General features: G+C 44.4%; 1 protein-coding gene across 1 annotated transcript; it reads left to right on the top strand.

The window, feature by feature from the left end:
- The first annotated feature begins 901 nt into the window (after positions 1-901).
- Positions 902-9,576, top strand: LOC130329355 (serine protease hepsin-like). The gene is made up of 4 exons (XM_056553497.1): positions 902-1,003; positions 1,077-1,219; positions 1,469-1,633; positions 8,122-9,576. The coding sequence occupies exons 1-4, from the start codon at positions 949-951 to the stop codon at positions 8,155-8,157; spliced, it is 399 nt and encodes a 132-aa protein (XP_056409472.1). The 5' UTR covers positions 902-948; the 3' UTR covers positions 8,158-9,576.
- Positions 9,577-13,903: the final 4,327 nt, after the last annotated feature.

Below are 13,903 nucleotides of genomic sequence, written 5' to 3'. Positions count from 1 at the left end.
TGGTCTAGGTCTGCTTTTCCCCAAGTTTGGGTGTTTTTGAGTCATAGATTTAATTTTCTTTCTTAACAATTAGGGGAAAAAAAAAAAAAAGTATGTGTATATATACATATATATATATATATATATTAAATTAATGGGGTGTAGTGGGAGTCCTTGTTGTATGTGTTTTCCCAAGTTTGGGTGTTTTTGAGTTACAGCTAAATTGTGCTATTTTTATGTTTCTTTTTTAGTAACGCAAGTTGAGTATGTATGTGAGTGTTGTTAGATATTTGGTTATGTAAGGTGCGTCTCTAGTATTTTCTAGGGAAAACTGGGCTGGCCGGTTAGGCAGGATTTATGTTCTTTTATTTGAAATGTAAAGTTTGGGTTTATGTTATTTCATGTTGTTGTTTTCAGTTATGGCAAAGTTGTGCTGGTTTTGTGTTTGTTATGATTTACATTTTTCTAATAAAAAAGATTTACAGGATATAACTCAGGATCAGTACAGGATAAGTAATGTAATGTATATACACAGTGACCTCACCAGCAGAATAGTGAGTACAGCTCTGGAGTATAATACAGGATATAACTCAGGATCAGTACAGGATAAGTAATGTAATATATGTACACAGTGACCTCACCAGCAGAATAGTGAGTACAGCTCTGGAGTATAATACAGGATATAACTCAGGATCAGTACAGGATAAGTAATGTAATGTATGTACACAGTGATCTCACCAGCAGAATAGTGAGTACAGCTCTGGAGTATAATACAGGATATAACTCAGGATCAGTACAGGACAAGTAATGTAATGTATGTACACAGTGATCCCACCAGCAGAATAGTGAGTACAGCTCTGGAGAATAATACTGGTTATAACTCTGGATCAGCAGAATATGACTTAAAATGTTGCGTTTTTCTCCTCAGAGTTCGTTCAGCCGGTTTGTCTCCCCGCTCTGGGGCAGCAGATGATGGACGGGAAGGTTTGCTCAGTGACGGGGTGGGGTAATACCCAGTATTATGGTGAGTGACATCTTTGGGTCTGGAGGGGTTTCTGTCTTCTCTATATTACTGAAGGATCTTCCTTTGTGTTCAGGTCAGCAGTCAGACATTCTGCAGGAGGCGTCGGTGCCCATAATAAGCAGCACGGTCTGTAATACCCCGGAGTATTACAACAATCAAATCACAGGGAAGATGTTCTGCGCTGGATACCCAGAGGGAGGCACTGATGCTTGTCAGGTGGGGGTCTTGTCCTACAGACTTTATAATAGGTCAATGCAGTTTGACCAGAATTGTTGAGTAAGTGGGTGGGGTTGTGATGTGACACCAGAGGGGTCCTCTAAGCCAATCAGATGTCAGACCACGTCAGACCCTCCCCCTCTCTGCAGCTGCACCTCCCTCCTCCCTGATCCCATTGAGGTTCTTGAGAGATTTAGACGTTTCTGCTCCCATTTGGTTTTGGTGATATCCTTTATATGTTATACACAGGGGGACAGCGGTGGCCCTTTTGTTTGTGAGGACTCCATCTCTCGCACTTCAAGATGGCGTCTGTGCGGAATTGTAAGTTGGGGAATAGGCTGCGCATTGCCAAACAAACCTGGAGTGTACACCAAAGTGGATCAATACCAAAGATGGATCTACAGAGCCATGAAGGTAAGAAAATGTCATGAAAGGAAAGTGGTGGTTGTGGTGGAGTTTATGGTTCTGATCATGGTGGATGTGGTGGAGTTTGTGGTTCTGATCATGGTGGTTGTGGTTCTGATCATGGTGGTTGTAGTTGTGTTGGTCATGGTGGTTGTGATAATGCTGGTCATGGTGGTTGTGGTTCTGATCATGGTGGTTGTGGTGGTGCTGGTCATGGTGGTGTTGGTGGCTGTGGTGGTTCTGATCATGGTGGTTGTGGTGGTGCTGGTCATGGTGGTGTTGGTGGCTGTGGTGGTTCTGGTTCTGATCATGGTGGTTGTGGTGGTGTTGGTCATCGTGGTTGTGGTTCTGATCATGGTGGTTTTGGTGGTTCTGAACATGGTGGTTGTGGGGGTGTTTGTGGTGGTGCTGGTCATGGTGGTTGTGGTTCTGATCATGGTTGTGGTGGTGTTGGTGGTTGTGGTTCTGGTCATGGTGGTTGTGGTTTTGATCATGGTGATTGTGGTGGTGCTGGTCATGGTGGTTGTGGTTCTGATCATGGTGGTTTGTGGTGGTTCTGAACATGGAGGTTGTGGTGGTGTTTGTGGGGATGCTGGTCATGGTGGTTGTGGTGGTGCTGGTCATGGTGTTAGTGATGGTGCTGGTCGTGGTGGTTGTGGTGGTGTTTGTGGTGATGCTGGTCATGGTGTTTGTGGTGGTGATTGTGGTGGTGCTGGTCATGGTGGTTGTGGTGGTGTTTGTGGTGGTGCTGGTCATGGTGTTTGTGGTTGTGGTGGTGCTGGTCATGGTGGTTGTGGTGGTTGTGGTGGTGCTGGTCATGGTGGTTGTGGTGGTGCTGGTCATGGTGGTGTTGGTGGTTGTGGTGGTGCTGGTCATGGTGGTTGTGGTTGTGTTGGTCATGGTGGTTGTGGTTCTGATCATGGTGGTTGTGGTGGTGTTTGTGGTTGTGGTGGTTCTGATCATGGTGGTTGTGGTTCTGATCATGGTGGTTGTGGGGGTGTTTGTGGTGGTGCTGGTCATGGTAGTTGTGGTGGTGTTTGTGGTGGTGCTGGTCAAGGTGGTTGTGGTGGTGTTTTTGGTTGTGCTGGTCATGGTGGTATTTGTGGTGGTGCTGGTCATGATGGTTGTGGTGCTGGTCATGGTGGTTGTGGTTGTGCTGGTCATGGTTGTGGTGGTGTTTGTGTTGGTGCTGGTCATGGTGGTGGTTGTGGTGCTGGTCATGGTGGTGGTTGTGGTGCTGGTCATGGTGGTTGTGGTGGTGCTGGTCATGGTGGCTGTGGTGGTGCTGGTCATTATGGTTGTGGTGGTGCTGGTCATGATGGATGTGGTGGTGCTGGTCATGATGGTTGTGGTGGTGCTGGTCATGGTGGTTGTGGTGGTGCTTGTCATGGTGGTTATGGTGGTGCTGGTCATGGTGGCTGTGGTGGTGCTGGTCATGGTGGTTGTGGTGGTGTTTGTGGTGGTGCTGGTCATGGCGGTGTCTGTGGTGGTGCTGGTCATGGTGGTGTTTGTGGTGGTGCTGGTCATGGTGGTTGTGGTGGTGCTGGTCATGGTGGTTGTGGTGGTGTTTGTGGTGGTGCTGGTCATGGTGGTTGCAGTGGTTCTGGTCATGGTGGTTGAGCTGGTCATGGTGGTTGTGGTGGTGCTGGTCATGGTGGCTTTGGTGGTGCTGGTCATGATGGTTATGGTGGTGCAAATCATGATGGTGGTTGTGGTGGTGTTTGTGGTGGTGCTGGTCATGGTGGTTGAGCTGGTCATGGTGGTTGAGCTGGTCATGGTGGTTGAGCTGGTCATGGTGGTTGGGGTGGGGCTGGTCATGGTGGCTTTGGTGGTGCTGGTCATGGTGGCTTTGGTGGTGCTGGTCATGATGGTTGTGGTGGTGCAAATCATGATATTTGTGGTGGTGCTGGTCATGATGGTTGTGGTGGTGCTGGTCATGGTGGTTGCTGTGGTGCTGGTCATGGTGGTTGTGGTGGTGCTGGTCATGGTGGTTGTGGTCATGGTGGCTGGGGTGGTGCTGGTCTTGATGGTTGTGGTGGCGCTGGTCATGATGGTTGTGATGGTGCTAATCATGATATTTGTGGTGGTGCTGGTCATGATGGTTGTGGTGGTGCTGGTCATGATGGTTGTGGTGGTGCTGGTCATGGTGGTTGTGGTGGTGCTGGTCATGATGGTTGTGGTGGTGCTTGTCATGGTGTTTGTGGTGGTGCTGGTCATGGCGGTGTTTGTGGTGGTGCTGGTCATGGTGGTTGCGGTGGTGCTTGTCATGGTGGTTGCGGTGGTGCTGGTCATGGTGGTCAGGGTGGTGCTGGTCATGGTGGTTGTGGTTGTGTTGGTCATGGTGGTTGTGGTTCTGATCATGGTGGTTGTGGTGGTGTTTGTGGTTGTGGTGGTTCTGATCATGGTGGTTGTGGTTCTGATCATGGTGGTTGTGGGGGTGTTTGTGGTGGTGCTGGTCATGGTAGTTGTGGTGGTGTTTGTGGTGATGCTGGTCAAGGTGGTTGTGGTGGTGTTTTTGGTTGTGCTGGTCATGGTGGTATTTGTGGTGGTGCTGGTCATGATGGTTGTGGTGCTGGTCATGGTGGTTGTGGTTGTGCTGGTCATGGTTGTGGTGGTGTTTGTGTTGGTGCTGGTCATGGTGGTGGTTGTGGTGCTGGTCATGGTGGTGGTTGTGGTGCTGGTCATTGTGGTTGTGGTGGTGCTGGTCATGGTGGCTGTGGTGGTGCTGGTCATTATGGTTGTGGTGGTGCTGGTCATGATGGATGTGGTGGTGCTGGTCATGATGGTTGTGGTGGTGCTGGTCATGGTGGTTGTGGTGGTGCTTGTCATGGTGGTTGTGGTGGTGCTGGTCATGGTGGCTGTGGTGGTGCTGGTCATGGTGGTTGTGGTGGTGTTTGTGGTGGTGCTGGTCATGGCGGTGTCTGTGGTGGTGCTGGTCATGGTGGTGTTTGTGGTGGTGCTGGTCATGGTGGTTGTGGTGGTGCTGGTCATGGTGGTTGTGGTGTTGTTTGTGGTGGTGCTGGTCATGGTGGTTGCAGTGGTTCTGGTCATGGTGGTTGAGCTGGTCATGGTGGTTGTGGTGGTGCTGGTCATGGTGGCTTTGGTGGTGCTGGTCATGATGGTTATGGTGGTGCAAATCATGATGGTGGTTGTGGTGGTGTTTGTGGTGGTGCTGGTCATGGTGGTTGAGCTGGTCATGGTGGTTGAGCTGGTCATGGTGGTTGGGGTGGGGCTGGTCATGGTGGCTTTGGTGGTGCTGGTCATGGTGGCTTTGGTGGTGCTGGTCATGATGGTTGTGGTGGTGCAAATCATGATATTTGTGGTGGTGCTGGTCATGATGGTTGTGGTGGTGCTGGTCATGGTGGTTGCTGTGGTGCTGGTCATGGTGGTTGTGGTGGTGCTGGTCATGGTGGTTGTGGTCATGGTGGCTGGGGTGGTGCTGGTCTTGATGGTTGTGGTGGCGCTGGTCATGATGGTTGTGATGGTGCTAATCATGATATTTGTGGTGGTGCTGGTCATGATGGTTGTGGTGGTGCTGGTCATGATGGTTGTGGTGGTGCTGGTCATGGTGGTTGTGGTGGTGCTGGTCATGATGGTTGTGGTGGTGCTTGTCATGGTGTTTGTGGTGGTGCTGGTCATGGCGGTGTTTGTGGTGGTGCTGGTCATGGTGGTTGCGGTGGTGCTTGTCATGGTGGTTGCGGTGGTGCTGGTCATGGTGGTCAGGGTGGTGCTGGTCATGGTGGTTGTGGTGGTGCTGGTCATGGTGGTTGGGGTGGTGCTGGTCATGGTGGTTGTGGTGGGGTTTGTGGTGGTGCTGTTCATGGCTGTGTTTGTGGTGGTGCTGGTCATGGCGGTGTTTGTGGTGGTGCTGGTCATGGCGGTGTTTGTGGTGGTGCTGGTCATGGTGGTTGCGGTGGTGCTTGTCATGGTGGTTGCGGTGGTGCTTGTCATGGTGGTTGCGGTGGTGCTGGTCATGGTGGTTGGGGTGGTGCTGGTCATGGTGGTTGGGGTGGTGCTGGTCATGGTGGTTGGGGTGGTGCTGGTCATGGTGGTTGGGGTGGTGCTGGTCATGATGGTTGTGGTTTTGCTGGTCATGGTGGTTGTGGTGGTGCTGGTCATGGTGGTTGTGGTCATGGTGGCTGGGGTGGTGCTGGTCTTGATGGTTGTGGTGGCGCTGGTCATGATGGTTGTGATGGCGCTAACCATGATATTTGTGGTGGTGCTGGTCATGATGGTTGTGGTGGTGCTGGTCATGATGGTTGTGGTGGTGCTGGTCATGGTGGTGGTGGTGGTGCTGGTCATGATGGTTGTGGTGGTGCTTGTCATGATGGTTGTGGTGGTGCTTGTCATGGTGTTTGTGGTGGTGCTGGTCATGGCGGTGTTTGTGGTGGTGCTGGTCATGGCGGTGTTTGTGGTGGTGCTGGTCATGGTGGTTGGGGTGGTGCTGGTCATGGTGGTTGGGGTGGTGCTGGTCATGGTGGTTGGGGTGGTGCTGGTCATGGTGGTTGGGGTGGTGCTGGTCATGGTGGTTGTGGTCATGGTGGTTGTGGTGCTGGTCATGGTGGTTGTGGTGGTGCTGGTCATGGTGGTTGTGGTGGTGCTGGTCATGATGGTTGTGGTTTTGCTGGTCATGGTGGTTGTGGTGGAGGGGGGGGGGATTATTATATTGGGCAGCTTTATAAGAATGATATAGATGAGGAAATCTCTTGAAATCATTTTCGGTCAATTTGCTGAAATAGCAGTGAGGGGGCGGGGTCTTCTGTGAAGGTGGGATCCCCATACGCTAGGTATGGCGGCATGTGTCATCTCTTACAACAAGTGAAGCTGTCTATAGTAACTGGTTGTACACGTCACCACATCCTCACCACACTGTCCACCAATATGCCCCGCCTATCACCAAACCAAATTCTTCACATACAATCTGCTCCAAACCAGAACCAAAATGTTCAGAATTACACAAATCCAAAGGGAAGCATCAATTTGTTTATTTCTCCTTATAATCCACATTATGAGAAGGACACACACAACACAGCCGGTCTACCCCCGACACAGGAGGTTCGCCCCCGACAGACACAACACATCCGGTCCGCCCCCAACACACACGACACAAACAGTCCGCCCCCGACGCACACGACACAGCCGATCCGCCCTCCAATGCACATGAAACAGTTGATCCGCCCCCGACTGACACAGCACAGCCGGTTCGCCCCAGACACACACGACACAACCAGTTTGCCCCCCAATGCACATGACACAGCCGATCCGACAGACACAGCACAGCCGATCCGCCCCCGACTGACACAGCACAGCCGGTCCGCCCCAGACACACACGACACAGCCAGTCTGCCCCTGACACATACGGACATACGACACAGCCGATCCACCCCCGGCACGCGTGACACAGCCGGTCTGCCCCCGACACACACGAAACAGCCGGTCTGCCCCTGACACACACAAGACAGCCGGTCTGCCCCTGACACATACGAGACACAGCCAGTCCGCCCCAGACACACACGAGACTGCCGGTCCGCCCCTAACACACACGACACAGCTGGTCCACCCCTGACACACAAGACACAGTCGGTCCGCCCCCGGAACACACTACACAGCCAGTCCGCCCCCCGGCACACACGACACAGCCGGTCCGCCCCCAACACACACAAAACAGCCAGTCCGCCCCCGACACATACGGACACTTGACACAGCCGGTCCGCCCCCCGACACGCATGACACAGCCGGTCTGTCCCAGACACACGACACAGCTGGTCCGCCCCTGACACACACGACACAGCCGTTCTGCCCCTGACACACACGACACAGCCGTTCTGCCCCTGACACACACGACACAGCCACCCCCGACACGCACGACACAGCTGGTCCGCCCCTGACACACACGACACAGCCGTTCTGCCCCCGACACACACGACACAGCTTGTCCGCCCCTGACACACACGACACAGCCGTTCTGCCCCCGACACACACGAGACAGCTGGTCTGCCCCGACACACACGACACAGCCACCCCCGCCACACACGACACAGCTGGTCCGCCCCTGACACACACGACACAGCCGTTCTGCCCCCGACACACACGACACAGCTTGTCCACCCCTGACACACACGACACAGCCGTTCTGCCCCCGACACACACGAGACAGCCGGTCTGCCCCGACACACACGACACAGCCACCCCGCCACACACGACACAGCTGGTCCGCCCCTGGCACACACGACACAGCCGTTCTGCCCCCGACACACACGACACAGCCGTTCTGCCCCCGACACACACGACACAGCCGTTCTGCCCCCGACACACACGACACAGCTGGTCCGCCCCTGACACACACGACACAGCTGATCTGCCCCGACACACATCTGGTCGGCCCCAATAAGTGGACTTGACCGGCTTTGCTCTCTCCAGTATCTCCACAGATTTGTTTATCCAAAACTTGTTCCTCCACAATTGGATCAGTAACATTAAAAAAAAAAATTTTGCAGATGAAATCAGAAGTGGCAGGAATCCTGGAGATGTAATGATGACGGATGACACTGCCAGGCCGGAGAGGGAAGACACCGCTCATATCTGGGTTAGCAAAATTTTATTGAGGGAATGGACCCCCTGCCCCCTCGGATCCCTCTTATACCGCCATCTGGACAGAATTCCTCCAGCCCTGTCCTCCATGGGAAGTTGTCTTGTCTCCATTTGGTTGAACTATAAGAAGTGCCATGGCCTGGTAGTCCGGTTCTTACTGTGTCCTTATTGACTTGGATTTGTTCAGTGGCCAATGGTTGAATGATCTGATTGGTTGAATCGTGTGACAGAGCCGGCGGTGTGGGGTGATAGACGATGGGCTACTGGGCCGGGTCATATATGGGTAGGGATGAGCTTAGTTGAAACCTCAGGATTAATCCCCACGGTCCTGATCCCTAACAGGGTCACTCTTCTACAAGACCGGATCTCATTCTTGGTTGGTCTTTCAATTTGTTATAGAGCAAATGGTGGAAAAAACTATTGTTGATGGTGAAGGTTCGTAACCAATACATGTGACCTCTTCACCATAATTGTGCCGGCCGCCTGTTTCACCTCAGCCTTTAAGCCAAGTGGACTTCAGGCCCCTTCAATTTGTGTTACCATGGGAATGGTTGGTTTACCATGGGAAGCCTCAAACATGGGGCATAGTTGTAAAAGGGCTGGCTGATGGGGGGTCTTGCACTTTGGACATGGGTGGTCTTGGTCTTGGTCTTGGACATGATTGTGTTGGGCTACGGATCTGACTGCAGCAATATCTGGTCTTGTTTCAGGATGAGGTCACGTGGTCAATGACATTTTGTCGCATTTAATGTGACCTTCATGAGAACATCTCTGGGGCCCTTAGTGGTTCTTCTCATCGTGAACTGGGAACATCCATTGGGCGGGACGAGCTCCTCTGCAAGGCTACGAAGGTCCAAAAAGTCACATGGATTGCAATGGAGCCTGAATATTTTACCAAATGTTCAGACATAGTTAAAGGATTTCTCCAGGATTGATCGACTGATCCTCCATCAACATCTCAGGGGGCTGATCAGCTGATCAATGAAGCCAGGGCACCTCGATTGTTAGCAAACTTAGAACCATATTTTAGAGGGGTACTCTGGTGGGAAAAAAATTAAATCAGCTGGTGCCAGAAAGTTAAACAGATTTGTAAATTACTTATTTATAAAAATCTTAACCCTTCCAGGACTTATCAGCTGCTGTATTCTCCACAGGAAGTTGTGTAGTTATTTCCAGTCTGACCACAGTGCTCTCTGCTAACGCCTCTATAGAAGCCACGATCACCGTGTTCTCCTTCCTGCCTTTGGCATACAGTAATGTCAGGTGACTTTTCAGGTCACATGGGTCTGCCACGTGGGTCTGTCACGTGGGTCGGCCACCTGGGTCTGCCACCTGGGTCTGTCACGTGGGTCGGCCACCTGGGTCTGCCACCTGGGTCTGCCACCTGGGTCTGCCACCTGGGTCTGTCACGTGGGTCGGCCACCTGGGTCTGCCACCTGGGTCTGCCACCTGGGTCTGCCACCTGGGTCTGTCACGTGGGTCGGCCACCTGGGTCTGCCACCTGGGTCTGCCACCTGGGTCTGCCACCTGGGTCTGCCACCTGGGTCTGTCACGTGGGTCGGCCACCTGGGTCTGCCACCTGGGTCTGTCACGTGGGTCGGCCACCTGGGTCTGCCACCTGGGTCCGCCACATTGGTGTATCATATCAGTCTATCACATTGGTGTCTGCAGTACATGATTCTTTATAGACCTTATAGATGCACTGTATTTATACTAATGCTCAGCCCCGACATGTTTCCTCACCTGAGTGACTTTGTGAAGAGGTTATTGAACACGAGGACGCCGATCAGGGGCTATAAAGCCCAAAGAACATGATGGATATGAGATCAGTGGCTTCTGCCTTATATTTAATATGAATAACATCATAGGTATTTGTGATGATTACCTAATATCTCCAAAAAATAAATGGATATGTTATACGGTTATACTATAATATATAATATAACATAGGACCATATGAAGTATATGGATATGTTATACAGTTATACTATAATATATAATATAATATGGGACCACATGAAGTATATGGATATGTTATACTATAATATATAATATAGGACCACATGAAGTATATGGATATGTTATACAGTTATACTATAATATATAATATAGGACCACATGAAGTATATGGATATGTTATACTGTTATACTATAATATATAATATAATATAGGACCACATGAAGTATATGGATATGTTATACAGTTATACTATAATATACTTCATATGGTCCTATATTATATATGGATATGTTATACAGTTATACTATAATATATAATATAGGACCACATGAAGTATATGGATATGTTATACTGTTATACTATAATATATAATATAATATAGGACCACATGAAGTATATGGATATGTTATACTGTTATACTACAATATATTATATAGGACCACATGAAGTATATGGATATGTTATACTGTTATACTATAATATATAATATAATATAGGACCACATGAAGTATATGGATATGTTATACAGTTATACTATAATATACTTCATATGGTCCTATATTATATATGGATATGTTATACAGTTATACTATAATATATAATATAGGACCACATGAAGTATATGGATATGTTATACTGTTATACTATAATATATAATATAATATAGGACCACATGAAGTATATGGATATATTATACTGTTATACTATAATATATAATATAACATAGGACCATATGAAGTATATGGATATGTTATACTGTTATACTATAATATATAATATAATATAGGACCACATGAAGTATATGGATATGTTATACTGTTATACTATAATATATAATATAATATAGGACCACATGAAGTATATGGATATGTTATACAGTTATACTATAATATACTTCATATGGTCCTATATTATATATGGATATGTTATACAGTTATACTATAATATATAATATAGGACCACATGAAGTATATGGATATGTTATACTGTTATACTATAATATATAATATAATATAGGACCACATGAAGTATATGGATATGTTATACAGTTATACTATAATATACTTCATATGGTCCTATATTATATATGGATATGTTATACAGTTATACTATAATATATAATATAGGACCACATGAAGTATATGGATATGTTATACAGTTATACTATAATATATAATATAGGACCACATGAAGTATATGGATATGTTATACTGTTATACTATAATATATAATATAATATAGGACCACATGAAGTATATGGATATGTTATACAGTTATACTATAATATATAATATAGGACAACATGAAGTATATGGATATGTTATACAGTTATACTATAATATATAATATAGGACCACATGAAGTATATGGATATGTTATACAGTTATACTATAATATATAATATAGGACAACATGAAGTATATGGATATGTTATACAGTTATACTATAATATATAATATAGGACCACATGGAGTATATGGATATGTTATACTGTTATACTATAATATATAATAATATAGGACAACATGAAGTATATGGATATGTTATACAGTTATACTATAATATATAATATAGGACCACGTGAAGTATATGGATATGTTATACAGTTATACTATAATATATAATATAGGACCACATGAAGTATATGGATATGTTATACAGTTATACTATAATATATAATATAGGACCACATGAAGTATATGGATATGTTATACAGTTATACCATAATATATAATATAGGACCACATGGAGTATATGGATATGTTATACTGTTATACTATAATATATAATAATATAGGATCACATGAAGTATATGGATATATTATACTGTTATACTATAATATATAATATAGGACCACATGGAGTATATGGATATGTTATACTGTTATACTACAATATATAATATAGGACCACATGAAGTATATGGATATGTTATACTGTTATACTACAATATATAATATAGGACCACATGGAGTATATGGATATATTATACTGTTATACTATAATATATAATATAGGACCACATGGAGTATATGGATATGTTATACAGTTATACTATAATATAGGACCACATGAAGTATATGGATATGTTATACAGTTATACTATAATATATAATATAATATGGGACCACATGAAGTATATGGATATGTTATACAGTTATACTATAATATATAATATAATATGGGACCACATGAAGTATATGGATACGTTATACAGTTATACTATAATATATAATATAATATGGGACCACATGAAGTATATGGATATGTTATACAGTTATACTATAATATATAATATAGGACCACATGAAGTATATGGATATGTTATACTGTTATACTATAATATATAATATAGGACCACATGGAGTATATGGATATGTTATACTGTTATACTATAATATATAATATAGGACCACATGGAGTATATGGATATGTTATACAGTTATACTATAATATATAATATAGGACCACATGAATTATATGGATATGTTATACAGTTATACTATAATATATAATATAGGACCACATGAATTATATGGATATGTTATACAGTTATACTATAATATATAATATAGGACCACATGGAGTATATGGATATGTTATACAGTTATACTATAATATATAATATAGGACCACATGGAGTATATGGATATGTTATACAGTTATACTATAATATATAATATAATATAGGACCACATGAAGTATATGGATATGTTATACTGTTATACTATAATATAGGACCACATGAAGTATACGGATATGTTATACAGTTATACTATAATATATAATATAACATAGGACCATATGAAGTATATGGATATGTTATACTGTTATACTATAATATATAATATAATATAGGACCACATGAAGTATATGGATATGTTATACAGTTATACTATAATATATAATATAGGACCACATGAAGTATATGGATATGTTATACAGTTATACTATAATATATAATATAGGACCACATGGAGTATATGGATATGTTATACTATTATACTATAATATATAATATAGGACCACATGAAGTATATGAATATGTTATACAGTTATACTATAATATATAATATAGGACCACATGAATTATATGGATATGTTATACTATAATATATAATATAGGACCACATGAAGTATATGGATATGTTATACAGTTATACTTTAATATATAATATGGGACCACATGAAGTATATGGATACGTTATACAGTTATACTATAATATATAATATAATATAGGACCACATGAAGTATATGGATATGTTATACAGTTATACTTTAATATATAATATGGGACCACATGAAGTATATGGATATGTTATACAGTTATACTATAATATATAATATAATATGGGACCACATGAAGTATACGGATATGTTATACAGTTATACTATAATATATAATATAACATAGGACCATATGAAGTATATGGATATGTTATACAGTTATACTATAATATATAATATAACATAGGACCATATGAAGTATATGGATATTTTATACAGTTATACTATAATATATAATATAATATAGGACCACATAAAGTATACGGATATGTTATACAGTTATACTATAATATATAATATAATATAGGACCACATAAAGTATACGGATATGTTATACAGTTATACTATAATATATAATATAATATAGGACCACATAAAGTATATGGATATGTTATACAGTTATACTATAATATATAATATAATATAGGACCACATAAAG

This window comes from Hyla sarda, unplaced genomic scaffold (assembly GCF_029499605.1).
Source record: "Hyla sarda isolate aHylSar1 unplaced genomic scaffold, aHylSar1.hap1 scaffold_3160, whole genome shotgun sequence".
NCBI lineage: Eukaryota > Metazoa > Chordata > Amphibia > Anura > Hylidae > Hyla > Hyla sarda.
The sequence above is the reverse complement of the archived record's forward strand: the minus strand, read 5'-3'. Positions and strand labels throughout refer to the sequence as shown.

Excerpts from the sequence above, each read along its gene's own strand:
- LOC130329355 (XM_056553497.1), top strand. The coding sequence starts at position 949 with ATGATGGACGGGAAGGTTTGCTCAGTGACGGGGTGGGGTAATACCCAG. Across the intron at positions 1,004-1,076 it reads GGGTAATACCCAGTATTATG|GTCAGCAGTCAGACATTCTG; the intron begins GTGAGTGACATC and ends CTTTGTGTTCAG. Across the intron at positions 1,634-8,121 it reads GGATCTACAGAGCCATGAAG|ATGAAATCAGAAGTGGCAGG; the intron begins GTAAGAAAATGT and ends AAAATTTTGCAG.